The sequence below is a fragment of the Nanorana parkeri genome, unplaced genomic scaffold (genome assembly GCF_000935625.1).
Source record: "Nanorana parkeri isolate BGI_ZX_2015 unplaced genomic scaffold, ASM93562v1 scaffold113, whole genome shotgun sequence".
In the NCBI taxonomy this organism is placed as follows: Eukaryota; Metazoa; Chordata; class Amphibia; order Anura; family Dicroglossidae; genus Nanorana; species Nanorana parkeri.
Window position 1 is genome coordinate 350,851 of NW_017306381.1, and position 27,202 is coordinate 378,052.

The following is a 27,202-nucleotide window of genomic DNA, read 5'->3' on the forward strand; positions in this document are numbered from 1 at the left end:
CAGGGATCTGATATGAAAAGGGCAGGGGGAAATTATGTGAAGGAGGCTACTAAAGTTAGGGGAGAGGGGCTTCTAAAGTGAAAGGAGGGGGCTCTATTGTAAAGGGACCTGGGGTCTCCCCTTATAATCAATACCAGACCCTTTTCTAGGATAAGAAATTGGTATTGATTTTGGAGAAGGGGGGGAACACGTTTTTTTACATTTTAACCTTGGGTGCCCTGATATTTTGCATACTTTTAATAGGTGCTATGCCTGAAAAAAGGTTGAGAAATGCTGACCTAGGGTGACAACACTGCTTCTTCACAGACACAGTGAGCGTTGTCACCCTAGGTCAGGAAGTATGTTACTGGCAGGATCATCAGGTGTAAGGTCTGGTAAGCGGCAATCTATCAGATTTCACTATTAATGATAGGTTATCGTTGTATCACTCTATCAGGAAAAATCCTCTATTACTTCACCGCTAGATGGAGAAATACAATACTTGATGATTATCCGAAAATATTTTGTAACTTTGTTTCCTAATTTGCGCAATGAATTTTGGCATCTTTCATCATCTTTTGTTTTCTTTCCAGGACGTTGACATCATTATTAATTCAAGCAGCGTACCGATAAACAAAGCCAACAGCAGTGTGATTGGTAAGCGTGACGAATAACTATCATTATCTCTCCTTTGGATTATTGCAGTAGTCGATGCCAAAAAAACATGAACCTACCCCGGCCAATCAGAAACAATTTTATAAACTCCAACTCTTGGCTGAACTTTATCTCTTTCCCGTCTATTGAGGGACACAGCAAGTCATTCACCTTTAGGTTATACTGCCGCCTACAGGAGGATTGGATACTGGCAAACAAAAAGGCTGTAGGCCGGCCCAGGAGAACCTGTCCTACTACCAGCATGCCTCAGCTTTTTTGCTAGTATCCCCAGAACATGGACGTCTTTTTTTTTTTTCAACTCTGTTGTGTACAAGACTAACCTATATTTCTTAGCACCATTTTTAATGTAACAATTTTTTTCTTCTAGTTGTTCCATCTCTTATTATTACTATTATTCAAATTATGGTCTCAAGGATCATGGTCCACCCTTCCCTGTCATAGTGCGCTCTACTAGATCTGCTTCTTGGGTTTTTTGTCATCGTGCAACTGTGTCCCAGATTTGTAAGGCTGCCACTTGGTCTTCTGTTCACATGTTCTCTGAGTTCCACCAGGTGGACATTGTGGCCTCATCTAATGTCAGCTTCGGACATAAGGTCCTTCAGGGGGCTCTTTCAGCTTCAGGCGGTCCCCAGTTCTCTCTTGTTGTTTTCTTATTCCTGTTAGCATTTGGTGAGTTGCCCACCCCTCAGTTGGGCTACTTTAGGAAGTCCCCAAAGTGAATCATTTCCTTTACCTCTCAGTGAACGAGAAGGAAAATAGTTATTTTGTATGCACCATAAAACCCTTTTCTTGGAGTCTGTTGAGGGGGACAGGTCCCAGCACTGAGCGTTTCTGGTAGTTGGAGGGGTTATTATGGGCTGGACTGTAGTTTTTTCGTTTCCCAGTGTCCAGTCCTCCTATAGGCAGCCGTATAAGTTGTAGGTTAATGTCTTTCTGTTGTCCCTCAATGGACAAAAAAGGATTTTACAGTGTGTATCATAGAGAGAGGAAAGGTTCAAAATTCTGTCTTTTTTTTTTTTGGGTGATTAGAAGGTTTCTCCTCCAGAAAAAACAGGATGCGAGTGAAATTTCCTCTACTTCCTGTCTATTTTACTGGTGTAGGACACAACAGGAAGCGAGACGAAAGCCCTCCAATAGAAACACAAATTTTCATATTTCACAAGCCCAACTTTTTTTCTTTGGATAGAGTGAATAATGTTTAGAATCTCTGACAATGTTTTAATCCCATCTGTGTCGCCATGAAGGTGATTCCCCCTCACTTCATGGCAAGGTGCCAACAGCAGAAGAAGACTAAAGTTGTCCAAACACCAGTAGATTTTTGTATAAACGTTCATGTGAAAAATCCCATCAGAACATTAAATAATGTCATCAGAGACTTGGCGAATGTCGTTCAAATTTTGATATAACTTTAACATTTGATTTGGGACTAATGGAATTTCCTGAACGAAAACCACATTCACTGTTAGAATTTTGTTCGTTTGAGAAAAAACTTCCATCCCATCCATTATATATATATAAACTTTTTCATTCTGACCCAAATAAACAATTAAAAAAACTTCAATTTAATATGTCAGAATAGTGCTTTCCTTTTACTGTTTACAGTTTAGTATTCTAAGGCAGTTATTAAACAATTAATTTTCTTCCCTGGCAATCCATCTCTCCATTGGCACAAAAATGCCCATTTCCTGCCCGAAGCGATGCACGATGTTTGATAATAGAAAGTCTGCTTTCTTTCTTTTTTTTTTTTCTTTCACTAATTGTTTAATTTGAAGGTTTCTCAATGTTCTTTCTGCAGATATTGGTCCAGTTCTCGGTGGAATGATAAAAAGCAGCATAGAGGGAACAGCCAATAAAACACTGACCTCTGTTCAGGGCATGGTAGATGGTAAGAGCTTTGGTGTCTTATACATTAGAATTCAGACTCTAGGTTATCTCTATGGATGTTGAGAATGATGCAGATGAAATAGACAGAAGTTGTAGCTGCAATATTGCAATATCTGATAGGTGAATGGTAAAAGTTGGAATAGCTGGATGAGCCGGCAGTATTAAACAGCAGCTTTATTATTATTATACAGGATTTATATAGCGCCAACAGTTTGCGCAGCGTTTTACAATATAAGGAAGACCTTACACTCACAATACAATTCAAGACAAGATGGTAAGGAGGGCCCTTTAAAGAAGGAGAGAGCCGGAGCCCGACTGCTTGGTGCCAAGTATGTGGATGGGGAATAACCAGGGACAATAGGTGAATGAGGGTATGTGAATGTGAGGTAGTGGAGGGGATGTTAAGCACTTACATGTGATGGAGAGTGAAGTGGTGGGACACTTCTGCTGCTCAGGTGCTCCTGTCCTATTATGAGCCAACAGGGCCTCGTGTTACTGTGTATGTGCAGGCTATTGTCTATAAACCTTGATGGAAAAGCCATCTACTTGGAAGCCTGCAGGTAGACAACTTTTCCGATATGGCCCATGTAGAATAGGCTGCACGGGAGCAGTATTATAAGGTCCTACCATCTTGGAAAAGTGTTAAGGTTAGGCCAATGGTCTATTATCAGTCTTCGGTTAATGTTTTTTATTTAAAACCCAACTATGGTCACATAAGGAATCAGTATTGCCCCCACCCTCCTAAATCATGGTGCTAGTTTCTCCACTGGCAAGAAGGGCAGGCTCTCGCCGGTGGTCACCCATCTGAATGCTCCCTAAGACTTAGCACACCTTCTGTTTTGATGTACCTGGGATGTAGTTAGCAGATTTAAACCAAGGGTTCAATTGGGCTTTACGTTTTAGGATTGGGTGATACAGTACTAGGGGTAAATAAGTGCTTACATGAACACTTGCATTATTTTGGAGTCAGAAGGTCTGCACCCAAACGTACTATGCTGGGCTCACAGTCCCTATAAGCAGTGTGTTGCAGGAAGTATGTATAGGCAAATGGCTAATTCTTTGCTGCCTCCTTTGTCTGACTCTGGCATTGACTCAGTCTGGTTCACATCAGAAAAAGCTGCTTTTAATAACAGGAAATAAGAATGTGTTCAGTCATGTGTTTTAGAGGTGTAATCATTGCTAGACCAAGAATAAATAAACACCTGGGCACCACCATCACCGCAGAGCTTCCTACACACCCTGTTCACTTGTGCCTTGTCACTTGTGTATTATGGGATATAGATTTCCATAGAATTTAATGGGAGGAATTTATCAAAATTGGCCTATGGCAACCAATCAGCTTCTCTCTTTTTAGTTTGTTCAGTTAAGGTTTGAAAATGAAAGAGAGAAGCTGATTGGTTGCCAGGCACAGCTGCTCCAGATTTGTCTGCTTCAGTCTTGATAAATTCCCCTCAATGTGTTTTGTGACTCTCAGTGGCACACAAACTGTAGCAAACAATAAAAACTAAACTGTTATCATCTGTGCTGCTTCTCAGGCATATCCCAGCATGACCACTAACAATGCCCATGACTTCACTCTGACTTTTTTTTATATGTATTGTGTCAGGTCAATGTCTTAACATACTGAACTCAGATACAGCCAGGTACTTAGCATTGTTTGAAGGTGAACTCTGTGAAAAAGACACATTTTTGACAGTTGCAATGTAAAAATAAATGACCGTGTCTGGGTGCTTCTGCATTAGTTAAAGATCTTACTTTCATTAACCTCGGACAATAAGCGTCAAACTTACAACACTGAAAGGTACAATTGTGGCTCTAGCACAATGATGATAGTGGGTTGCTCGCTCTTCACCTTGTCTATTCATAAAATGTGTTGTGCTCTTTTCACAGGATACAACCCGTTCTGTGATTGGACAGGGGGGAGAGATTGGGGGAGATTGTGACGTTCCTCCATCCCTTTACCTCGTCCAATGACAGAATGATTTGTAATCTGTGAAAAGAATACAATGCATTTTATGAATGCACAAGGGCAGGGGCGGATGAATGTCACAATCTCCCGGTGACCAATCACAGAATGCGTTGTATCCTGTGAAAAGAATATAACATGTTTTATGAATGAGCAAAGGAAGGGAAAGGGGACCATCACAATCTGCCCTTTTCCAATCACAGAACAAGTTGTAGCCTATGAAAAGAATACAACACATTTTATGAATGAACAAAGGGAGGGGCAAATGAACATCACATGTAGAGGAAGTAGTCACTCGCACACCTAGGTCCAATGTGTCAATCTATCCTTTCATTGATGTCAGATACACATAAATTAGCCATGTGTATCTGATGTCAATAAAAGGACAGATTGATGCATTGGACCTAGGTGTGCGAGTGACTACTTCTTCTATATTTCGGTTTGTGCTGCACCATCCGCATGTCATTCAGCACCCACCATTATGTTACCATTAGACATGTGCACTGTCAAAAAATTCGTTTAGTTTCGTTTCGTTTTAAATTCGGATTTGTGTTATTTCGTTTTTCAGGATTCGGGTGTGAAAGTCAATTCGGATTCGGAATTCGGATTCGGACGAGATTCGGTAGCGTTAGTACCAACGTTCGTTTTGGTTTCTGTTCTTATTCGTTTCTTATTCGTTTCGTTCGTTTGCAGCAAAAGTGACATTTGAGGGGGAAAAAATATTTTTCTCCTTCTCTAATGTCACTTTGCTCCAACGAACGAAACGAATAAGAAACGAATAAGAACAGAAAACGAAACGAACGTTCGTACGAAGGCTACCGAATTTCGGAAATGGAAATTCGGATTAGTTTGCATTCGTTATGTCTGTAATTCGGAATTCGGATACATCCGAATGTCCGAATTTCCGAAAATTCGTCCGAATTTCGATTCGGAACGAAACGAATTGCACATGTCTAGTTACCATGGGATTCCGGTCTGGCAGTGCAATGGGACACGAATACATTGAGATGAACATCACATTCTCCCCTTGCCCAATCACAGAACCCATTTTATCCTGTGAAAATAATACAACATGTTTTAATAATGGACCAGGGGAGGAGTGGGCAAACCTCACAATCTCCCCTTGTCCAATCACAGAACACGTTGTATCCTATTAAAAGAATACACCACATTTTATGACTGGAGAAGGGGGAGGGAGGGTGGATGAACATCATAATCTTTCCTTGTCCAATCACAGAATGCATTTTATCCCGTGAAAAGAATATAACATTAAGAAGTTATCAAAACTGGTGCAGACAAAATCTGGAGCAGTTGTCTGTGGCAACCAATCAGCTTCTCTCTTCAGTTTGTTTCGGTAAGCTTTGAAAATGACAGAGAGAAGCTGATTGGTTAGGCAACTGCTCCAGATCTGTCTGCTCCAGTTTTGATAAATTGCCCTCACCATATTTTATAAAGGAACAGGGGGAGGGCAGGGATGGATGAATGTCACAGACTCCCCTTCTCTAGTCACAGAATGCATTGTACTCTGTTAAAGACATACAAAACTTTATATGAATGGACAAGATGTGACCCTCTATCCTCAGCTGCTATATAACTTTCAGGTTCGGTGCTTACATTATTGTACGGGGTTTATGAAAACTTTAACGCACGCAGCATCCAGACCTGGGACACCACTCTGAGTGGTAATTTATTATTACATTGTCACTGTTAAAACTGTATTTTTTGTTCCCCGGAGTTCAGTGGTCAAAAGTGTCAGCCTCCATGTTTCTGTCGGTACAGGTTTACTTTAATGGAGACGGAGTACCTTATAAATGCATCAGAAGCTGAGCACTAAGGTGAATCTAAAGTGAAAACGCACCGTCCTAGCCACCCCACTACCATGCATCTGAATGCGGTAAAAGGATCTGTATAAGGTTTCACTAATGTGATGCAATTCTCTGACTACAAACATGACAATGATTACCATTACAATGTGTTTTCTCCATAGTTCTGAATAACACAGCCAAGGCCTTGGTGACTGTGAATAACACCTTCAACTCCCTAATAGATGAGCAGAGCCAACTAGTGAAGAACCTCAGTGACGTGCAAGCAGCCATCAGTAAAACATTGGCTGATTGCGGTAGTAGTTGTACCGGTGCCCCGTCCACCAGTGACCTTGTCATCGATGCCAACTTTACCTCGGTAACATTTTACATTTTAGTCTTTAATGTTTCATATGATCTGTTTTATTACATCATGTGACTGTTACATTATCTGATTCCCTAAAGAGGACTTTCAGAAACTTTACAAGTCTGCATAAATACATAAAGCCAATACTGTGATGGAGATGAAAATGTAAATAACCATATGCGTTGATGCCAATAATACGTTGATGCCAATAATACGTTGATGCCGATAATACAGTTCTTGAATGGTGTCCAGAACAGTTAAAGTGACACTAAACTCAGGTGTTATACCTTAAAAATCCATTCAAGTCCCTTAACTATTAACAGAAATGTATCTTATTTGTGTATCACTCGGCTGTAGATCCTCAAATCATCTCTGAATTGGCGCTGACACTGTCCTTCCTTCTGGAGGGGGGCTACTTTTGTTCCCCATGGACCCTGTGTGTGTTGTAAAGTTGTCACCGCTCCACGCTCACTCCGGGGATGTACTACAATCTCAGTACAAATTAGTAAACTAACTCTGAGATTAGTGATGCACCCATTACTGGTGTTTCGGTATCGAGTACGAGTACCGATATTTGTTTTCCGGTACTCGCCGATACCAAATTTAGATATCGGAAGTCCCATTAAGGAAACCAGGCGGCGTGTAATGGCTCGCCAGCTGGGTTCCTGTTAGCCCGGAAGGCGGGCAGCATGTAAAGACTCGCCACCCGGTTTCCCGATTAGCAGGGAAGCTGTCCCCATGCCTTTCGTCACTAGGTGACGAGAAAGCATGGAGCCATCTTTCTGGCTAATCAGGAAGCCGGAGCCGTGTAATGACGCGTCATCTTGAGGTGACGAGGGAGCATGAAGCTGGCTTCCCGGCCAATCAGAAAGCCGGGCGCCGCGTCATTAAATGGCGCCCGGGTTCCGGATTGGCCAGCTTCCCAACCAATCGGGAAGCTGGGCAGCATGTAATGACTCGCTGCCCGACTTCCTGATACCAGAAGTATCGGGCCAGGCATTGGAGCCCAAATACTCAGCATCGGCACTGAAACAGATACTAGTATCGGTGCATCCCTACCTGAGATTGTAGTCCACCAGGGGAGCAAGCTTGGAGCGGTGACTATTTTACAAAACACAGGGATGATTGGAGGATCTACAGCCGACTGATAAACACATAAGACACATTTTTGTTAATATTTAAGGGACTTGAATGGATTTTTAAGGTTTAACACCTGAGTTTAGTGTCACTTTAATTCTCATGTACCTGATGCATTTCTTGGATCAACATCCACTTCTTCAAAGGAACATATATGAGTAATTTCAGTCCCAGCATGATGTCTTTCTCTTTCCCACGCTGGACCTTGATCATCACAGTGCTCCCTATTTCTCAGAAGCAATTAATGGGGACTCCCATTGGGGAAATCCATCCAAAAAATAACTCCTTACTGAACCTACAGTCTGATGGTGGCATTTTGGTGAACGTGGACATCAAGGTCCAGTGCAGAGACTGAAATTGTTTATGCGTGTGCCTCTTAATAAGTTGATCCAGATAACTCCTCAAAAACTTGAGAATTTAGCTGTTTCTGGTCACTCTACCATGATAAAAAACCGACTAAAAATTACAATGTCCCCTTTTTTGTTTTTTTTTCCAGATTCCAGACTTTTCCGGTCAGCTGAAAACCATTAATACATTCCTAGATTCTGGCATTGAAGGCACCATCCAAAATGTATGTTGAAAAGTCTGATATTTTATATTGATGTCTTTCTTCCTAATGCTGCTTTAGGTTCTCAGGTAGTCCTTAATCTTTCCTGCCCCTATCTGCCCACTTTATAGTGGGTGGAAGGTGGATGGAACCAGGAGTGTCATCCAGCATGTTATATTTCAGCCGAAGAGGGCACCAAACTAGAGTTCTTGGAGTTCAAAATGGTATTTTATTGTTTCTACAAATGCTAGTCGGCCCCGCTGGCTGTCAAAATACCTTAACAGTCTGATTGGATGCAGGCATCGGTCAAGCATTTTGACAGCCAGCAGGGCCGACTAGCAAGATACTGAAGCTTGTCCCAATGGGAGATTCCTCCATCTACACAGTTTAGCGTAGGTGGAGGAATCTGTTGCACTTTTTCCATCTGACCATAGAAACTCTGCAGATAAGCTGGCCATACACCTATAGACTAAGAAAGGTGCCTGTTCTGCTGCTGATACAAGCACCTTTCTTAAAAATTATCTTCTTGGAAAATCCAATGGACGGTAGCTAGAGCAGCAGGTGGAATCTCCCTCAATCACAGGGCGTACATTCCGACTGTGCAAAAAGGGTCCCTATTGGGAACTGGACCCAGGACCTCAGTATGCCAGGGTCATAATGCTAACCACCAAGTCAGCATTTTTCTCCACTTTTGGGTGTCAATCACATAAGGTTTGAATATTTGACATGCATCCTCCCAAACATCTGGGGGGTTCCCTAATGGCACACAGCAGGCCTACAGTGAGGTACCCCCTGCCTAGTATATGTTGGCAATGTCACCATATCATTATGTTGTCTCAAATGTTTTAGATAATTTCCCTTATAAAAATGAAAAAATGTCGCCTGGAAACCCTGATTGGAACGTGGATGGTTGTGTGTGCTAAGTACGGATTCTGCTTAATATTTCAGGCCCGACAGAACATAAATGATATTCCCGAGACTGTGACCAATCAAACGAGAAGCTCAGTGAAAAGTAAGTTATTCCCACAGGACTTCCATTGTACTTCATTCTAGGAATGCTCTCCCATTGGTTCTAATATTGTTTATGTACTCATTCAAGGTCAGACAACATGGCTGCCTGGTCTCTCCTCCCTTTAACCCTTTCGCTGCCAAGGACGTACGTCGTACGGAGCTACAAAAGTGCTTCCAGCTGGCCAGCTCAGTACGTCGTACGGACCTGGCATTTACAGTTACATTCACACTTTAGCACTGCATTGCAGTGCATTCATGCGCATTGGGTCGTATGTTGTTCTGCGCATTACTGCAGCGTGAAGATCTGCCATGGACCATGCGTGAACCAATCTAAAATAGAAGCCAGCTCTTGCTGGCTTCTATTTTAGGGCCCATTCACGCCTTGCTGCAGTTTGTGCTTTATGTCTGATGCGTTTTCCATTCGGTGGAAACAAAATACATGAAAACACGCATTGGCACACATTGCCATGTATTATAACGTGCCTCACAATGCACTTTACATTAAACATCAACATGTGCACTGATTTGCAACTTCAGTGTTTCCCAGATCTGATAAACTGACATTTTGTATTATAATTCAACTTATTTGCTTAAAATTAGGGCTGGTAATGATAAAAAAATTTGTGTTCGATTAATCGAATTTGTTTTTAATCAATTAATTATAACGCACATACATAGTTACATAGTTACATAGTATTTGAGGTTGAATAAAGACATTAGTCCATCAAGTCCAACCTATTAGGATCTCAAGTAATTTCCACAGCCCTACTTAAAATTCTTATTTTTTCCAAACAACCCTTTAATTCAGAGTGCGTCTAGACTTCAGTGTGTGCAGTGCATGCTGGGCTGTCTAATAAAAAGGCCCAGCACTAGTTCTGCACTTAATCCTGCAGACTGAAGTCTTAGGTGGTACCATCCAAGAAGGACGTGGGGGAAGGGTGTCCCTCTGAGTTCTTCAGCCGCGTGTAATCTGAGATCCTGCTGTTCACGTCTGTATGTTTTTGTTCTTCTTTTTAAAATTTTTAGGTGTGCAGAATCAGCTGGTGAACATCAAACAGAAAATCGCAGATGCCAGGAAGAGCATCCCCGTCGTGGATAGTTTAGATAACATCAACTCTGTGTTTGACACGGCAAGCAACTACACTGAGAAGTACAAGCCGGAGGTTGTGAAGTATAATTATTACAGGTGCGTGACAAACTTGTTCTGTTATATTATCACTTGTAAAGCGAAATCTGGGCAAAACCTGGGCAAAACCTCCAAGCAGCCACGGAGGCAGAAAGGAAGGGCCTGAGTTTATGGTACTGACATGTTTCACCCTGTAAAGGCCTGAGTTCATGGTGCTAATGCGTTTCACCCTTTTAAGCCCCCATGGCATTGATACGTTTCACCCTGTTAAGACCTGCGTTCATGGTGCTAATGTGTTTCACCCCGATAAGGCCTAAGTCCATGATGCTGATGCATTTCACCCTTTTAAGCCCCTAGTCTATGGCACTGATGCGTTTCACCCTGTTAAGGCCTTAGCCATAGCGATTGACCTTACCCTTAATAAATAGCCCCACATATATGGCTGACATACTGTGTACTTGCCAATAATGCCAACCATAGCTCTGCCACACAGTACAACCCTGCCTGGCAGGACAGGAGACCTGTTTTTTCTCTGCTGCAGTTCAGTAAGACGTACAGGTCCTGTCTCTCCCCCCAGCCTGTGATTGGACAGTGACAGGCTGATATGGTCATCTCTCTGCCACTCTGCTCTCTCCTACGATCAGCATGCACACCTGACTGGGTCCCGGGCCTGTCCATTCCTCTCCCAGTCAGAACTCTGCTGTACAGTAGGCTGCAAGAGCTGACGTCACGTCAAAAAGCTGAATTGCGCTATGCAATCTGCAAACGCTGTATCAATCCTCTAAAACAATATTAATAAAGTTGCATATATTTGTATCTATTATATCTGCCTGGATTTTAGCTTTGATTGTAGTATAGCATTTGATGTTTACGTGCATTGTTTCCCGTGCATGCATCACCTGGCGGTATGGATTCCTAAAGATACCAGGATTTGTAACCTGAGATTTGTTATCCAAAACCAAGCTGTCACCTTATTGTCCCCGAAGGTTTCTGGGTTATTGTTACATGGAGAAAATAATACATTCCGTGTCTCTGTCCCCAGAAAAGAATGTAATAGGCATATGGGAGCTGTTTAGCCTTCCAATGGGTTAATGTTCATCCAGTCTTAAGATTTACACAGCTCTTGCACACCGCACATCCCTGTCTGGCACACCAGGAGACCTGATTTTTCTCTGCGGCAGTTAGTTAACACTTGCAGGTCTCCTCCCCACCCCCAGCCTGTGATTGGACAGTCAAAGGAGATGCAGCAGAGTGATTGGCTCATCTGTCACTCTGATCAAGCTTGTTCCTTGTGAGCACTGCAGCACCACTGATTGGCTCCTTTGGCTGCTTCTCACTCTCAAAGTCTAAGCTCTGCTGTACAGGGAAGTGCAAGAAGCTGACACCAAGCCAAATTCAGTTGCTTGCATCTAAAAAATAGTTAATGTATTCATGAATACAGATCTGCATTGATTTGGGTCTTTTATATCTGCCGGAGTTCAGCCTCAAATTGTATGAACAGAAATCTGTGTTGAGGGTTCTACAGGATCGTCTATTATGTGTTATCAGGTGCTGAATGTTGTCCTGTCTGTGTCTCCTCCAGGTGGATTGTTTGCATCTGTCTGTCCTGCATCATTCTCCTGGTAGTTGTGTGTAACCTGTTTGGCCTCTTGCTTGGCCCATGTGGTCACAAATCCAGCGTGGACCCCACAAATCGCAGCTGTGCGTCCAACTCTGGAGGAGATTTCTTCATGGCGTAAGTACATAAAAGAAGTGTTCAGTGCCAGAGGCTTGCAGTGTTACCCTCTATGACTTGGGTGGCTGCCGAACCCTCTTACCAAAGATCACTGGAGAGATGTTAAAGTGCAACCCCGGTTTAAATGTTATGTTTGAGATATATTTGAAAGGCTTAGTCTGCCTAAATACTGGCGAATGAAACCACCTGACAATCCCATTTATCTTATGGGGACTCTAATGGTGAGATCTGTGCCCATTATGAGGGATTCCCACCATCCATATACTGAGTTTCCGGGTCTGTACACCTGCTGTGCCCATTTTGAGGGGCTCCCACCATCCCTGTGCTGAGTGTTTGGGTCTGTACACCTGCTGTACCCATTATGAGCAGCTCCTGCCATCCCTGTGCTGAGTTCCTAGGTCTGTACACCTGCTGTGCCCTTTATGAGGAGCTTCCATCATCCCTGCAGTTAGTTTCTCAGTCTACACACCTGCTATGCCCCAATATAAGGGGATTCCACCATCCTAGAGTTGAGTTTCTGGGTCTGCACACCTGCTGTTCCCATTATGATGGGATCCCACCATCACTGGAGATTAGTTCATAGGTCTGCACACCTGCTGTACCTATTATGAGCAGTTCCCACCATCCCTGTGCTGAGTTCCCACTTCTGCACATCTGCTGTGCCCATTATGAGGGGCTCCCACAGTCCCTATGCTGAATTTCCAGGTCTACACACCTGCTGTGCTTATTATAACTGGTTCCCACCATCCCTGTGCTGAGTTCCCACTTCTGCACATCTGCTGTGCCCCTTATGAGCAGTTCCCACCATGCCTGTGCTGAGTTTTTGGGTATGTACACCCACTGTACCCATTATGAGCAGTTCCTGCCATCCCTGTGCTGAGTTCCCAGGTCTGCACACCTGCTGTACCCATTATGAGGGGTTCCCACCATCTCTATGAAGAGTTTCGGAGTCTGTATACCTGCTGTGCTCATTACAAGAGCCTCCCGCCATCCTTACTGAATTTTAATTTATTTAACATTTTGGAGAGTAGTAGGGAGGGGACACAAATGTTGGTGGGTACAACCAGAACTCCAAAATTGGCAGGAACAGAGCCAGGAATTATGGCAGGGAGATCTCAATCCTGGAGTACCCCCAATCTGGAACAGGCCTGTGAATCTATCTGGCAAGCTCCACCAATAACTCTCACGTCTGGCTGGACTGGTCCTTTAACTCACCTGTTTCCTAACACTCTGGTGTTGTTCTTGCAGAGGTGCCGCATTCAGCTTCATCTTTGCCTGGCTGCTGATGCTGATCACCGCAATCCTGTTTGCCGTTGGAGGAAATGTCTACACATCATTCTGCAAGCCGTGGGCCAATCAACAACTTTACCAGGTGCCTCTGAAATAGGTTTTATGTACATCATGAAAGAATAGAAGAGAGAAGTCAATCCACATGGCTCCGATATAGACAAAAACATTTCTTTAGCTCTTAATGACAAGGGATCAGCCAAGTTAGCCATTTTAGCCAGTTGCATTGAAGTCAATGGGGACGGTGACGTTAAGGTCAAAGCACAGATACATCAAGTGCTTACTTGCGGTGTTTCCCTTTCCTTAAATTTAGTGGCCATTCTTCTAGGACTGAGTGGTGCTCATGCAATGACGTGTGAGTGTGGTTTAGTCCTGGAGTACTTTGAGACCAGCCTGCATAATGACGTGCCCTCTAGAGCAGTGGTTCTCAACCTTTCTAGGGCCGGGACCCCTTGGTAACATTTGCCAAGTTGCTGCCAACGGCTGCTGCAGCGGCATCTGGCGGCGTGGCGGGAGAACTGACACTGCTGCGCTAGGAGAGGGCTGAGGAGGACTCTCACCTAGCACAGCAGAAATCACACCGTGACCCACAGGGTGAGAACCACTGACATACGCCGTCAGAATAAAAACAAAAAAACACCATAGGAATGCATAGCTAGATTCCTATTGGCTATTTCACTTTGCAATAGCAAACTAGCTGTTGCACCCGCCCTCTGCTGCTGTCAATCACTAGAAGAGGACCTGATGGAGAACTGCAGGTCCCCCTCTGCTGATGTCAGAAATGAAAAAAAAAACGATCGCAGGGAAAGGTTTACTCTGCTCGATCGAGCAGAGTAAACCTTTTTCGGGAGAAAGTATTTCTCTCCCGGGCGGTCGGGAGCCGCTATCTAATAGCGGGAGACTCCTGGGCGACCCCGGGCAAATCGTCATTCGACCCCCGATGGGGTTGCGACCCACAGGTTGAGAACCGCTGCTCTAGAGGGAGACGTGTACACAACAGCCTGTGGCTCACAGGAATGAAAGAATGTTGGTCTGCCCAAAAGGGGACCTCCGGCACTGGACTGAGAAGGAAGTCGGGAAGAGTGCTGAAGAGTAGAGAGGGTAGGAGGTAATCTGTCGGAAAACAAACTAAGTGGCGTTCTTCATTAAAGGGGAGAATGTATAACATGATATTGTGTATATCTGTGCGAACGATGTTCGTGGCACAGTACTGCCACTAGATGGCGCCGAGGAGCATAGGAATTTCATCCCCTAAGTCTGGGGTGGCAAACACAAGGCCCGCGGGCCGAATCCGGCCCGCCGGACCTTGTAATGTGGCCCGCGCTGCCTGCTGTCAGGATGGCGGAGCGGTGAGGAGGAGAGAAGCCGCGCCCGCAGCTGTCAGGATGGCCGAGCAGGTAGGAGATCGGAGCCGCTGTCATCCTGTCAAATTTTGCGGGCGCAAGCAATTTTAAAGCATGACATGTTTGGTGTCTATTTACCCGACGTGACCCCGACTCTTATATTTTAGCAAAAATATGGGTGATAAATGGGTGTGGTTACTGGGGGTGTGGCCGCTATCACCAGTAGCAATTGAATGCAGAGGCAACTATTTATGATAATAAAGAGTAGATGCATAGTCCTATACAACCGGCCCTTTGAGGGTAACCATACTGCTGATGCGGCCCCCAATGAATTTGAGTTTGCCACCCCTGCCCTAAGTGTAGAGCAGTTACCTTATGAAATGCCAAATGAGTCATTTCTATTTGGTCAAGTTTCAATTGAAAAAGCTCCAGTCCATCTAAAAATCTTCCTTAGCTTTGAATAGAGTTTTTGTTGTTGTCTTTGCCCCCCGCTGGGGAGATTAATTGATTAGCTTCTCTTTGCTGGTTGAGTAATCTGATTTGCTGCTCTGTGATTGTCTCTATGTAGGAGTTGTAGAGCTTTCTTGATAACAATGAATCTGTTTTGTCTGCAGGTTGTGGATGAGAATGTGAATATCAGCAAAATGGTGAACATTGGTGGTGTTAACCTGAGTATCGCCAATATCTACAAGTAAGCACCTATTATTAGACACTTAGACTGATGGAACTCTTGTGATCTTGTGATCAGCGATGGAATCTCTAGAATGCGCTTGGAAAACACTTACCTGCTTTGTATGCGTCGCTCCCTCATTGCCTAAAAGATTGGGGAACGTATGTCACCCGCAGGAGAGCAACGCCAGAAAAGGAAGGACACAGACAAGCAGGGGAGTGGTCTTCCAGTTGACTTTTGTCAAAAGAGCCGGGAAGAAAATTGTCATCTGAAGAATGACTGCAACCGACTGACCCCAATCACTAGGGTCAATGTTGGCCCAATCAGTCACTGTTCGGCCACCAATTTTCTACCTGGGTTTAGCTATCCTGACGGCCATGGGCGCTAATTGTCCGAATATAAAAGACGGCAGGGGCATTCCTCCACCCAAGCTATGTAGTGTGGATGGGGGGAAACTGCGTGATTCTTCTCAAAATCTAACTTTGTATGGCCAGCTTAAGGGGCTCCTTATTAAAGCAGCGGTATGACCGTACCACCGCCATGTCTCTGCTTCTCCGAAATATAAAACTTCCAGCATGTTATCTGCTTAAGAAATGTGCCCTCAATGTTGGTTTGTTTTAATAAAAGTCAAAAATACATGCTGGAAGAAGGAGAGACCAGCCACGTAACTTGCCAAAGTCATGTGACCAAGCTCTTCTATCACAGAGTGTTCTTTCTGCAGTGTTATGCAGAGAACACTTCGTAGGACACCAGTGTCCATTGGAGAGCTCATAGCGGTATCCCCTCTCTGTTATAACCAAGGCTCCTAGGTATCCTACTGCTGATGACCCGCCGTGCCAGTAAAGCAAAGGTGTCCCTTCCTGGGCACCATGATGGGCGTGATCAGAGTAGGTTTGGACTTTGCAACATGTTACAATCTTATTGTACAAGATTTACCTTAAAGGAGAATGATGACGAAAATCACTCTTCCTCATAGTTTGAGCCGACGCGTGACAATGAAACTGTCACACGTCGGCTCAATAGATCGGGAAGTGAGCGAACGCATACCGCCGCTCGCTGAATTCTCGATCATCTCCCTGCAAAGAGCCGTAACTGTCACTCACAGCTCCCTGCAGGGATTCCACCCTTCCCTCACCGATCCTCCAGCGCTGAGTGGGGGAACGGACGGGGAGGGGCGGGCACAGCTGGCTCTGCCTCTAGATAAAGTGTGGAATGTGCAGCGCTAAAAATTAAAGTGCATAATATAAAAATGTAAATATATAAATATATATAATTAAATATATAAATATATATAAATTAGATAATATGAAAAATCTATAATATTCAGTGTCTATCTATTTAAATACTTATAAATAAAAGGTGTATCCACAGTGTAAAATATCCAGTATCAAAATTATATACAGTGTCAAAAAATATATATAATATATAATATTTTCACTCTTGTGTCTTTCAATAATAAGGTGATAAATTAGTGTCAAAGAATTTCTGTGAACAGCTGATGACCAGCATAAAACTTTATAAAAGTCCCAAATGGTGATCCATTTATCATAAAAATAAAAAAAAATTAGAAATTAGAAAACCATGATATAATTTAAAATTGGATCCAATGAACACTTCAAGCAAATATCTCCAGTTGGTGAATCAGTTGGTGAATTCTTCCCACACCACGGTGTTGTTAGTGTTTTCAAACTGCCCCCTTTCGGGTGTGTACTCACCCCACAGTTGAGGTAATGAAGCAAAAAATCCCAAGTTAGAGGGTCCACATCTCAAATGTTTTCTCTTGGTAACATTCCGTCCGTTATGGATTTAGATAAAAAAGGAGAAACCTCCTCATGGTGTGGTATGCATAAACGTTTATTTATATAAAAACATACAGTCACTCACAATTTAAAATCGAAGGAACCGGCCGGTATAGTGTAGCGTCTCACTCGTCTGCTACTTCCTGGTATAGCGTGGTGTCGAATTAGGATAGACCTCTAGATAGGCAGAGCTAGCTGTCACTCACGCAGCTGGGTGGATCTCGACAGTAATGTTGTAATCCATCCGGCTGCGGCGGTCTCAGTATATAGTGAGCTGTAGCTCGCTATATACTGAGCTTTGGGTGACGGGAGGACGCTAGTATATGTCCTCCTGTGACCCTTAGAACTATGGGGAAAAACACTGACCCCATAGTTCTCTTTTTTAAGATTTACCAACAGTTCTTAAACTGACCACACATATTACAATCTCCCTTAAGCTCACTACCCATGTTGCAGTCTGACTGTATAGTCGCCTGTCTGATTGGAAACTGATTAGATAGTTTAGGTAGGTCCTCATATATTATGTGTAACATGTATGGTGAGGAGATTGTAAAATGTGTGTCTGGCTTACGACTTAATTTGCAGTTAGTGGCCCAACTCCTACAGCTGGCCGCCATGTACCGCTGTATGTGCCCACTATACCCCCCGCTTTGCTTGTCTATGAAATCCACAACGTCTCTTATTGGCGCATTGCATTTGTACTTTCCTTTAAATATGAAGCCCCTCAATCTGGAACCCCGGTTGGGTCTTGGGACCAGATCTTCCAGTGTGTGGGAACACGTCTTATGGTTTCTTTGTTGCAGGGACTGTCAGAAGAACACCGCCCTGTGGTCCGCTCTGAACCTGAACTCTCTCATCAACCTGGACAGCTACCTCAATATCAGTCAGGTTAGTGCTGCCTCATGGCCACACACTACTTTTATACCGTCCTTTCAGACATGTTCCTCGGATTTCGGCATACACAAGTTAATTTCGGGACATAGAAGGAGCTTTTAATTTGGATTTTTTTTTTTTTGCTACCCACAGTACACCGGTGACGTCAATACGACCATGGAAAACACGAACATCAGTGTGAGCCACATTTCCTTCCTGACCCCCGACCAGAAGAATCAGGTGACCAATGTGTCCAATTCTGGCATAGATACCCTGGACTTCAGCAAACCAACATCAGTTTGTGAGACATTTTTGACAGATAAGGAATTTGGTGCCTTAATTGTGAATTGGATGTTATAGAGCAATGGAGACTCTTTACTCCATTGCACTACATCATTCTGCTTTTATTACACAACAACACAATTATTTATACAAATCCGTGTAATTGCTTCCCAAACTGATCCTAATGTCAATGTATACAGCCATGCTATATATTTCTTTTTAATAAAAGCTCCACCTTCTGTTATTAAAGTAGAACTTTGGTCTCCCATTTAAAAATGTGCCACAGCAATTAATTATTACAGTTGCTCTTGGTTCCCCTGCAAAGTCCCATAGATACCTGTTGTTCCTGCCAGTGAAGACCACCTAATGCAGCTGTCTGTGATGGGATGGCAGCAATGCAGCACTGCTCGGTGGCAACAATGCAGCACCGCTCCTGAATTCAGAGCAGAATTGTCACTCCCATGTAGGCTGTGACTGCTTGCACTGCAGTGGGGGATGTTGCAGGGGGTGTGGCTACCATTCTTTAGGTTGTCAATCAGCACCTGTCAACACCTAGTGCTGCCCACAGCTTTCTTGATTGACAGCTCTGCCTCTGTAACTGAAACCCTCCCATTGTGAGCTGTAGTGTCTGCGGGGCGGGGGGAGGGAGTGTGTAGGACTTCAATGAAAGAAAATTTGGCTTAGTCAGGGATGGTAAAGGAAATATTTTGGTTGCTTTATGAGGCTTGTGCAACTAGATTCTTTAGTCATTTAGACTACCTTTGCCAAGCGTGCGATGATGTTATCTGTCTGCTGCAGACAGGAGGTAGCATGTCCTCAATCTCTTCTCCAGTGAGCGGACTGTATAGTGCAATTTGTAGACCTAGCAAGCTCCACCCATTACAGGCTGCCTTCAGTACTACAGGAGAGGCCGGAGACCAGACCAGCCACCCTGCATATGGAGAGAGAGCAGCAGTGAGTGGCCTTTATTACAGGAGGGGGCGGAGACGAGACCAGTCACCCTGCACAAGCAGAGAGAGCAGCAGTGAGCGGTCTTTATTACAGTTTCACTCCGGGATCAACAAAAATGTTAACACAATCTTTGTTTTCCTTTACTTTTTTTTTCAGATGAACAAAAGCATTACGAAGACAAATCTAACTGCTTATGCCAACAATCTACAAATCTTTGCTGTAAGTCAGGGACAAGTAGCGTAATATTATTTAAAAACAATTCACACAGGGTTATTGGGGCCCGAAAAAATGGCTGACACCTCCTGATTAGTGTTATTGGGGTACATGGCGGGCCCCCACCCCGGGCGAGCTTGCTAATGGCACTCACTGTGCAGTAGTTAGACCCATTAGCCGCAGAGCTAAAGCCAATGATGTCTGGGGATGATAACAGTGAATGGACATTTCCCCTAGAGTTTGACTCTTAAAAAATGCTCGAAGTACAGATTTTGATCCTGCCAGAATTTCAGAGAGTTCCCAAATTCCTGTATGGAGCTGACAACTCTGCTGCAGTGAAATCCCAACCTGCCTGGTGGTTTTCTGCTGGACTACAAAACACTCCCCATGTGTTATGGTGATTAAAGGCTCATGTGACAGCACACTACTCCTAGGCCAGAACATTGCTGCTCCACACTGAGCTCTGCACTTTAGAAAGGAAGAGTAAAATGCCATCACAGTGTGGAGGATTTGCAGCAATGTGCATTATAATGTTATGTAACTGAATATTGGCTTTTTGTGTGACAGGCGAACGTTACTAACCCGACTTATAAAGCTCAGCTGCAGAATGAAGCTAACACGATCCTGGCGATCCAAGCCTCCATAGACGCCAATCTCCTCCCACAAGTCGTAAGTGTTAATGTATTTATAAAGGTTCCTTATGGACCATCCTGATGTTGTGATTCGCTGATGGAACAGATACCCTGAAATTAGGGATGCACCGATATCGGTTTTTCGGTATCAAGTACGGGTACCGATGATTTTTTTTTCAGTACTCGCCGATACCAAATACCGATTCCGGATGTCCCATTAAGGAAGCCAGGCGGCGTGTAATGACTCGCCACCCGGCTTCCCGATTAGCAGGGAAGCCGTCTCCATGCTCCCTCGTCACCTGGTGACGAGGGAGCATAGAGCCAGCTTTCTGGCCAATCAGGAAGCCGGGAGTCGTGTAATGACGTGTTGCCTGGCTTCCTGATTGGTCGGTAAGCTGGCCAATTAGGAAGCCGGGCAACGCGTCATTATACGGCACCCGGCTTCTTGATTGGCCGGGAAGCTGGCTCCATGCTTCCTCGTTATCAGGTGACGAGGGAACATGAAGCCGGCTTTCCGGCCAATCAGAAAGCTGGGGGCCATGTGATGACATGCTGGCTGGCTTCCTGATTGGCTGGGAAGCCAGCTCCATGCTCCCTCGTCACTTGTGACGAGGGAGCATGGAGCCGGCTTCCCAGCCAATCAGGAAGGTGGGCAGCATGTAGTGACTCGCTGCCCGGCTTCCTAATACTGGAAGTATCGGGCTAGTTATCGGAGCATTTGGGCGAGTACTCGGCCAAATACTTGGTATCAGCACCGATACCAATAATAGTATCAGTATCAGTGCATCCCTACCTGAAATCAAAGCAATTCAGCTTGCAAAGGATGGTGGGATTTGTAGAAAGTCCAACCCTGTCTGCTTGCTCGCTGGCAGCCTGTGTTTGACTGACTCGCCCATATGGCCCTTATGAGGAATAAGGAAGGGGATGATGTAATTCTAAAAGTCATTCAGAAAGAGGATCACTTTGCAGTTTCAGGGATAAATGACAGGTTCTCATAAAGGCCTGCAACCCACTGATACTCCCCTTTGTTCCATTCATCTATTGGAGTCCTCAGGAAATCCCCCATGGCTTTAGGGTTTGTTAGACCATGTGTCCTTCTCCTCTTCCTCCCAGAATTCAGTGCTCAGGCCCGAGTAGCCAATTGCTGGACCCGAATACTGTCCCATGGGGGTGTGGTGATGGCCATTAACCCTGTATGAGCTGTGACACAGGGAGTAGGCACAGGGCTCCGATAGATGAGCAGTGTGTGGCCGAGCAGTGTAATGAAGGTGGGTATTAGTGGGTAGAGATGGGCCCTATCAAGAGAACCTGTCACTTTGCCCTTAATGAGAAAAGTGACCCGTTTCCCCCTTGAGGTGTGTGTAATCTGATCTCTCCTGCTATCCGGGTCTTGATCACAGCACTGCTGTAAATCATCGTACTGTGCTGTAGCTTAGCGCTCGCCATCTGCTGGCTACGGAGGGTAATTATGGGAAATATTCACACACAATATTCAGATTATAGTCAGTATAATATTCCCAGAGTGCACAGAAGTGATCATTTACGTTCTGTGGAGGTTTCCAGTTGCGTCCTTTACCAATAATATGTTTTTACCTTCCAGAAAAGTATGAATACCAGTATCGCCAATCTCCAAGCCACATCGCTAACGTTGCCGGTAAGTTTACCAATCGTGTGTACCAGGAAACCCGGCGGATGCCTTCACTGCTTCCGTCTCTGCCAATGCTGCTTTCCTGGCTGCCATGTTCAGGGCCTGTGTTGATGAAATGGTTTTAGCGTCAGGCGGGTTTAAATTCCCATACAAGTCTATGGAAATGCAAAACTTGCTTGAAGCAGGTCAGAAGCAGGCCAGATGGACCTACCAATAAGATCAGAAGCATCTCAAACTGATGCCATTGACCCAAGCCCAAAGCCGGCCCATACAGACCCTCATCCTCCTGCTTCAATACCTATATGGTCCCTTACCTAGGACAAGCATGGAAATAAGGAGATCTGACTGTTCTCTGACTGTGCGGATGAATTCCTGCCCCCGGTCAGTGACATAAACCTTACTGAGCGCAGCTGGTCGGTGTGCTCGTCAGACTACTTCAGAAGGGTAGAAGCAATGGCAGCCCCCATGTGTGTGTCTAGAATGATTTGAGCTGAACACCGCTAAATACACATGAAATACATTCAGTCCTGAGATTTACACAGCTCCGTCACGCAGCACAACCCTGTCTGGCAGAGCAGGAGACCAGATTTTTCTCTGCTGCAGTAATCCTCCAATAGCCTGTCGCTGGACAGTGAAAGGAGGAGCAGCAGACTGTTTGTCGAAGTCTTTGGATGCAGTGCTTGTAATAAAAAGTACCGTTCTGCTGCAATCCTTCTGGAGGGAAAAGCAGGTGAAGGCATCGTCAGGGGGGCACTGCGAACTCTGAGAGAGATATTATTATGATGATAATGCTGCTGATTATTATTATTATCATTACTGTATTTTATTATTGATGACATTATTTTTATTGTTATATGTATTATTACTACTATTATTATTAATATATGTATTACAAATAAATATGACTTATTATATTTATTACTATATTTATTACTAATATGACATTATTATTTTTATATTTATTACTAATAAATATGACTTATTTTTATATTTATTACTATAGTAAATAATAATTATAATAATTATTTCATAATAAAAATATACTCCTTATAACCCTGTAAATATTTAATGCTCATTCTATATAGGCAGCGACCTATGCCCTTTGCCCTTTTTCACGCTTTGTCTTTATTTTGTTTCTCACATGCAGACAACATTGAATAACACCCAGAAAGCTATTGATACGGCTCAGTCCTTCGTGGACAACCAGGTGGTTGCGATAGTGAAGAATGTAAGTCTTTCTAGTGAGGCGGATGGATATAAATTGAAGAGCAGGATAATGTTCTGTAAGAGAAGAAGGACCGCTGTAATCTGATTGGCTGTTAGGTGGTGGGAAAGATGACCCCATTTTCCGACATGTGCAGGACATAGACACTTCTATAAACCAAAAGAGCTGCGTACGATTTGGAGGGTCCATCCACCCAAACAATTGTATCGATAGAGCATCGGTAGGCAAACTCCGCCCCTCCGGCTGTGGTGAAACTACAAATCCCGCCATGCACCTGTCTCTGGGAGTCATACCTGTGGTTGTGAGAATTTTGCAATGCCTCATGGGATTTGCTGTTCCAGATGGAGGGTCGGTGTTTGCCCACCCCTGAGGTAGAAGATCTACAACAATCGCAATGGCTACCGCTCAAGGGGGACCTGGGCACATCTTGCATGGCAGAGATGCCCCTCCATGTGTTCCCTGCACGTGGTCATGTGAAAACATAGGTCGAATGACTAAGGGCAGGGAGAGCATGAGGAAGGGTAGCTGTGATCTGCTCCATCAGTGTCCTCCTCGTGCTGCAAACTATTTATTTCTATTATGGCCACTAGATGGAGCTGAGGAGCATAGGGGGATAAGTATTTATTTCTATTATGGCCACTAGATGGAGCTGAGGAGCATAGGGGGATAAGTATTTATTTCTATTATGGCCCCTAGATGGAGCTGAGGAGCATTGGAAAGTAGTATTTATATCTATTACGGCCACTAGGTGGAGCTGAGGAGCATAGGGGATAAGTATTTATTTCTATTATGGCCACTAGATGGAGCTGATGAGCATAGGGGAGAAGTATTTATTTCTATTATGGCCACTAGATGGCGCTGAGGAGCATAGGGGAGAAGTATTTATTTTTATTATGGCCACTAGATGGAGCTGAGGAGCATAGGGGATAAGTATTTATTTCTATTATGGCCACTAGATGGAGCTGAGGAGCATAGGGGATAAGTATTTATTTCTTTTATGGCCACTAGGTGGAGCTGAGGAGCATAGGGGATAAGTATTTCATTCTATTATGGCCACTAGATGGAGCTGAGGAGTACAGGACGTATTTATTTCCTATGCTCCTCATCTCCATCTAGTGGCCAAAATACGGTATGACATTACATTCGACCTGAAAAAAAACCTACTCTATATTCACAGAGATTCAAAGGGCGAATGGCTCCGTGAATTGTTTATTAATAGGCAAACAAAAAGATACCTTGTTGCAAGGAGGGGTGGGTGCTTGTAGTGACCTGCGGATGGCGCCGCCACACAGCATAAAGATGAATAAATGTCACCAGCACACAACCAGTATTGCAGTCCAAGACATTGGTGACATGATGTTCCAATAAACGAACTCTTTGGACTGCAATACTGGTTGTGTGCTGGTGACATTTATTCATCTGTATTGTTTATCAATACAAAAATAAAACGGTTAAACTACATATTAAAAAAAAAAAATACTTATTTACCTTTTAAAAACATTCGGTCTGACCTTGTATTCCTCATGTTCCAGGAGACCAGAGCATTTCTGGATACAATACTGAAGTATTTTGAGTCCTACATTAACTGGTCAAAGACAATGGTAAGTGTCAGCGAGCCAGAGAATCCAACTTACAGCATAGAGATGAGTCGTCAGCACTTTATATTGGCCTTTATTAGTAAATGTCATGGAGTGTATGGAAGTATCTGACACTCTCACAATGAGAGATATTTATCCTATAGAAGTCTCCGTTTTCATTTGGTTCCTGCTGTTGCTGGGAATGGCAGCTAACATAGCAATAGGCAGCACAGTGACCTTCCATAGATATCACATATTCTCATTTTCAGTGTTCTTTCATTTCTTAATTATTCTTTTGTGAACTAACATCCCCATTGGAAGATTTCCCATCTATACTGTTCTGGTGAGAGCCCTGGGGGAGGATGGGTGGCAGAGGCTACTCTGGGCATTTTCCTTGTCGGCTGGACACATTTTTAATTTTCGGTTTCAGTTTTGGCCACAAATTTTCACTTTGGTGCATCCTTACTTTCACATATCCAAACAATAAATGTTTTATTCCTTAGGATTGTAGGTTGAACCATGCAAAGCATTACATTATGCCTCATTGTGGCCAACTGAAAATCATTACTTTATGACACTTTTTGCCTAACTGCACATCCAGAACAGCTGGTTTATAGTACAGATGCAGCCTAATATTATAGAGCCATTTATTCCTAACTGCATAGAGCTGTCTCGGTCTAGCTGGCAAGCAAGGAAACCTTTTCCTTAATAAAGGACAACGGATGACAGTAGTCATATTGCAGTGGCTCAGGCTTGATGTAATACACTAAGATGCCCACTAGATGGCACTGGTTCTCTATGTACATTGCACTTTATTATACATAATGTAGTACACTAAGATGCCCACTAGATGGCACTGGTTCTCTATGTACATTGCACTTTATTATACATAATGTAGTACACTAAGATGCCCACTAGATGGCACTGGTTCTCTATGTACATTGCACTTTATTATACATAATGTAGTACACTAAGATGCCCACTAGATGGCAGTGCTTTTCTTTCCATAAGCCTGATACTGAATCAGTCCTTAGTAAGTCCTTTATTACTGTATCAGTGTAACCTGCAGAATGTCTTCAAGCGGCCATCACTCTATGAACCTAATCTGTTTACAATGGATATTTGATTTTATTGCAAACATTCTGGCACAGATCTTGGATGAAATTCTTTTGGACAATTTTGGAAAATGGTGATGTTGTCGGTGCCACTGCAATCCAGAGCTGTCCTCAGCAGTTATTACTTTCCACCACTAGATGTTGACTCTCTTAATAGACCATCAGCATCACTCAACACTAATGGGGAGGGGGGGATATTAAAACTTAAGTTCCATTTTAAGGGATATTAAAATGATTATAAGGTCTAGGTATAGTTTGAAGGGGTCGGCTCAGGATAACGATTCATTTGAGGTGAAGAGGAAGGGAGGGGGCAGAAACGGGATAATGGCGAGCTAGTTGGGGTTATATTTTCAATGCAATGATACCAATATTTAATTGCATAAAAGAGTCTAAAGGGAGAGCTGCTCTAGTTGCTAATATCACATAATCAGCATCTGCCTTTCATTTGGGAGAAGGACGGAATCAATATGGTTCTCCCTTAAAGGGAACCTGTCATGTACAAAATGTTCCCATTTCCTCCTGCCTAACTCTCCAGTAATGAATCTGCTGTGACCAATAGGAACACAAAGCCAGAGATTTCTATTGAGAATACATGACATGCATATTAGGATGTGACAGAGGTCCTGATTGTCAGATTCTCATTATCCTAAATCACAAATTGTGCTTCTTTCTTTGTAGCTGACCACAAAGCTTGCCCGGTGTGGGCCTGTCGCCAGTGCGATTGACTCGGCACAAGTTGTCGTCTGTCAGTATCTTGTGGACTCCTTGGTAAGTATGCAGTATGATTATCCTGTGGCCTGCATTGTCTTAATTCTCTCATTCACACGAGAAGAGGCCGGCACGTACAGCTCCGTGCTGCGTGCACGGCCGTATCGGGCAGCTCCCGGGAAGGGCAGGTGCTGCGTGTGATTAGTACGCAGCCCCTGTCCTTCTATATGGGACTACGTCTCCATACGCCGCCCTGCACATCCGTGAATGGGGGGGGGGCACCACCATCCTGTTGATTTTTCCTCTTTTTCTCCATTCATTAATATTTGTTTACAAGTTTTTGTTCGTTTTAATTTTTTATTACTGCAAAAAAAAAAAAAAGAATTGTGTAACTAACTTCACAATGTTTCCTGCCAGAATCGTACTTCTAGTGTCATTGTAAATGGGATGAATAATAGAATGCTGCTTCTTCTTTTTCTTTTTTTTTTAATCTAACACTGATCAAAGAACAAAATAGTAAATACGGTAGTTTAGTTATGATTTTGTCTGTGGTTTGCATAAAAAATTGTAACCAATTTTGCAAGACCGGCTCACCAGGAGAGGAAGCCTTGTTTGTCTTTAAAAACCATATATTTATTACTTTGTTAATA

The 27,202-nt window shown here is 43.7% G+C and overlaps 1 protein-coding gene across 1 annotated transcript in view; it reads left to right on the forward strand.

The window, feature by feature from the left end:
- LOC108784374 (prominin-1-A-like) overlaps nucleotides 1-27,202 on the forward strand; it is a 50,807-nt gene that overhangs the window by 18,931 nt on the left and 4,674 nt on the right. The window contains exons 5-21 of the mRNA XM_018553171.1: nucleotides 573-636; nucleotides 2,450-2,539; nucleotides 6,492-6,685; nucleotides 8,307-8,381; nucleotides 9,306-9,369; nucleotides 10,395-10,554; nucleotides 12,077-12,229; nucleotides 13,478-13,601; nucleotides 15,474-15,550; nucleotides 18,132-18,216; nucleotides 18,355-18,487; nucleotides 19,577-19,653; nucleotides 20,215-20,316; nucleotides 21,880-21,933; nucleotides 23,075-23,155; nucleotides 24,685-24,753; nucleotides 26,523-26,612. Of these exons, the coding sequence (XP_018408673.1) occupies nucleotides 573-636; nucleotides 2,450-2,539; nucleotides 6,492-6,685; nucleotides 8,307-8,381; nucleotides 9,306-9,369; nucleotides 10,395-10,554; nucleotides 12,077-12,229; nucleotides 13,478-13,601; nucleotides 15,474-15,550; nucleotides 18,132-18,216; nucleotides 18,355-18,487; nucleotides 19,577-19,653; nucleotides 20,215-20,316; nucleotides 21,880-21,933; nucleotides 23,075-23,155; nucleotides 24,685-24,753; nucleotides 26,523-26,612 (1,692 nt within the window). The remainder of the gene's footprint in view (nucleotides 1-572; nucleotides 637-2,449; nucleotides 2,540-6,491; nucleotides 6,686-8,306; nucleotides 8,382-9,305; nucleotides 9,370-10,394; nucleotides 10,555-12,076; nucleotides 12,230-13,477; nucleotides 13,602-15,473; nucleotides 15,551-18,131; nucleotides 18,217-18,354; nucleotides 18,488-19,576; nucleotides 19,654-20,214; nucleotides 20,317-21,879; nucleotides 21,934-23,074; nucleotides 23,156-24,684; nucleotides 24,754-26,522; nucleotides 26,613-27,202) is intronic.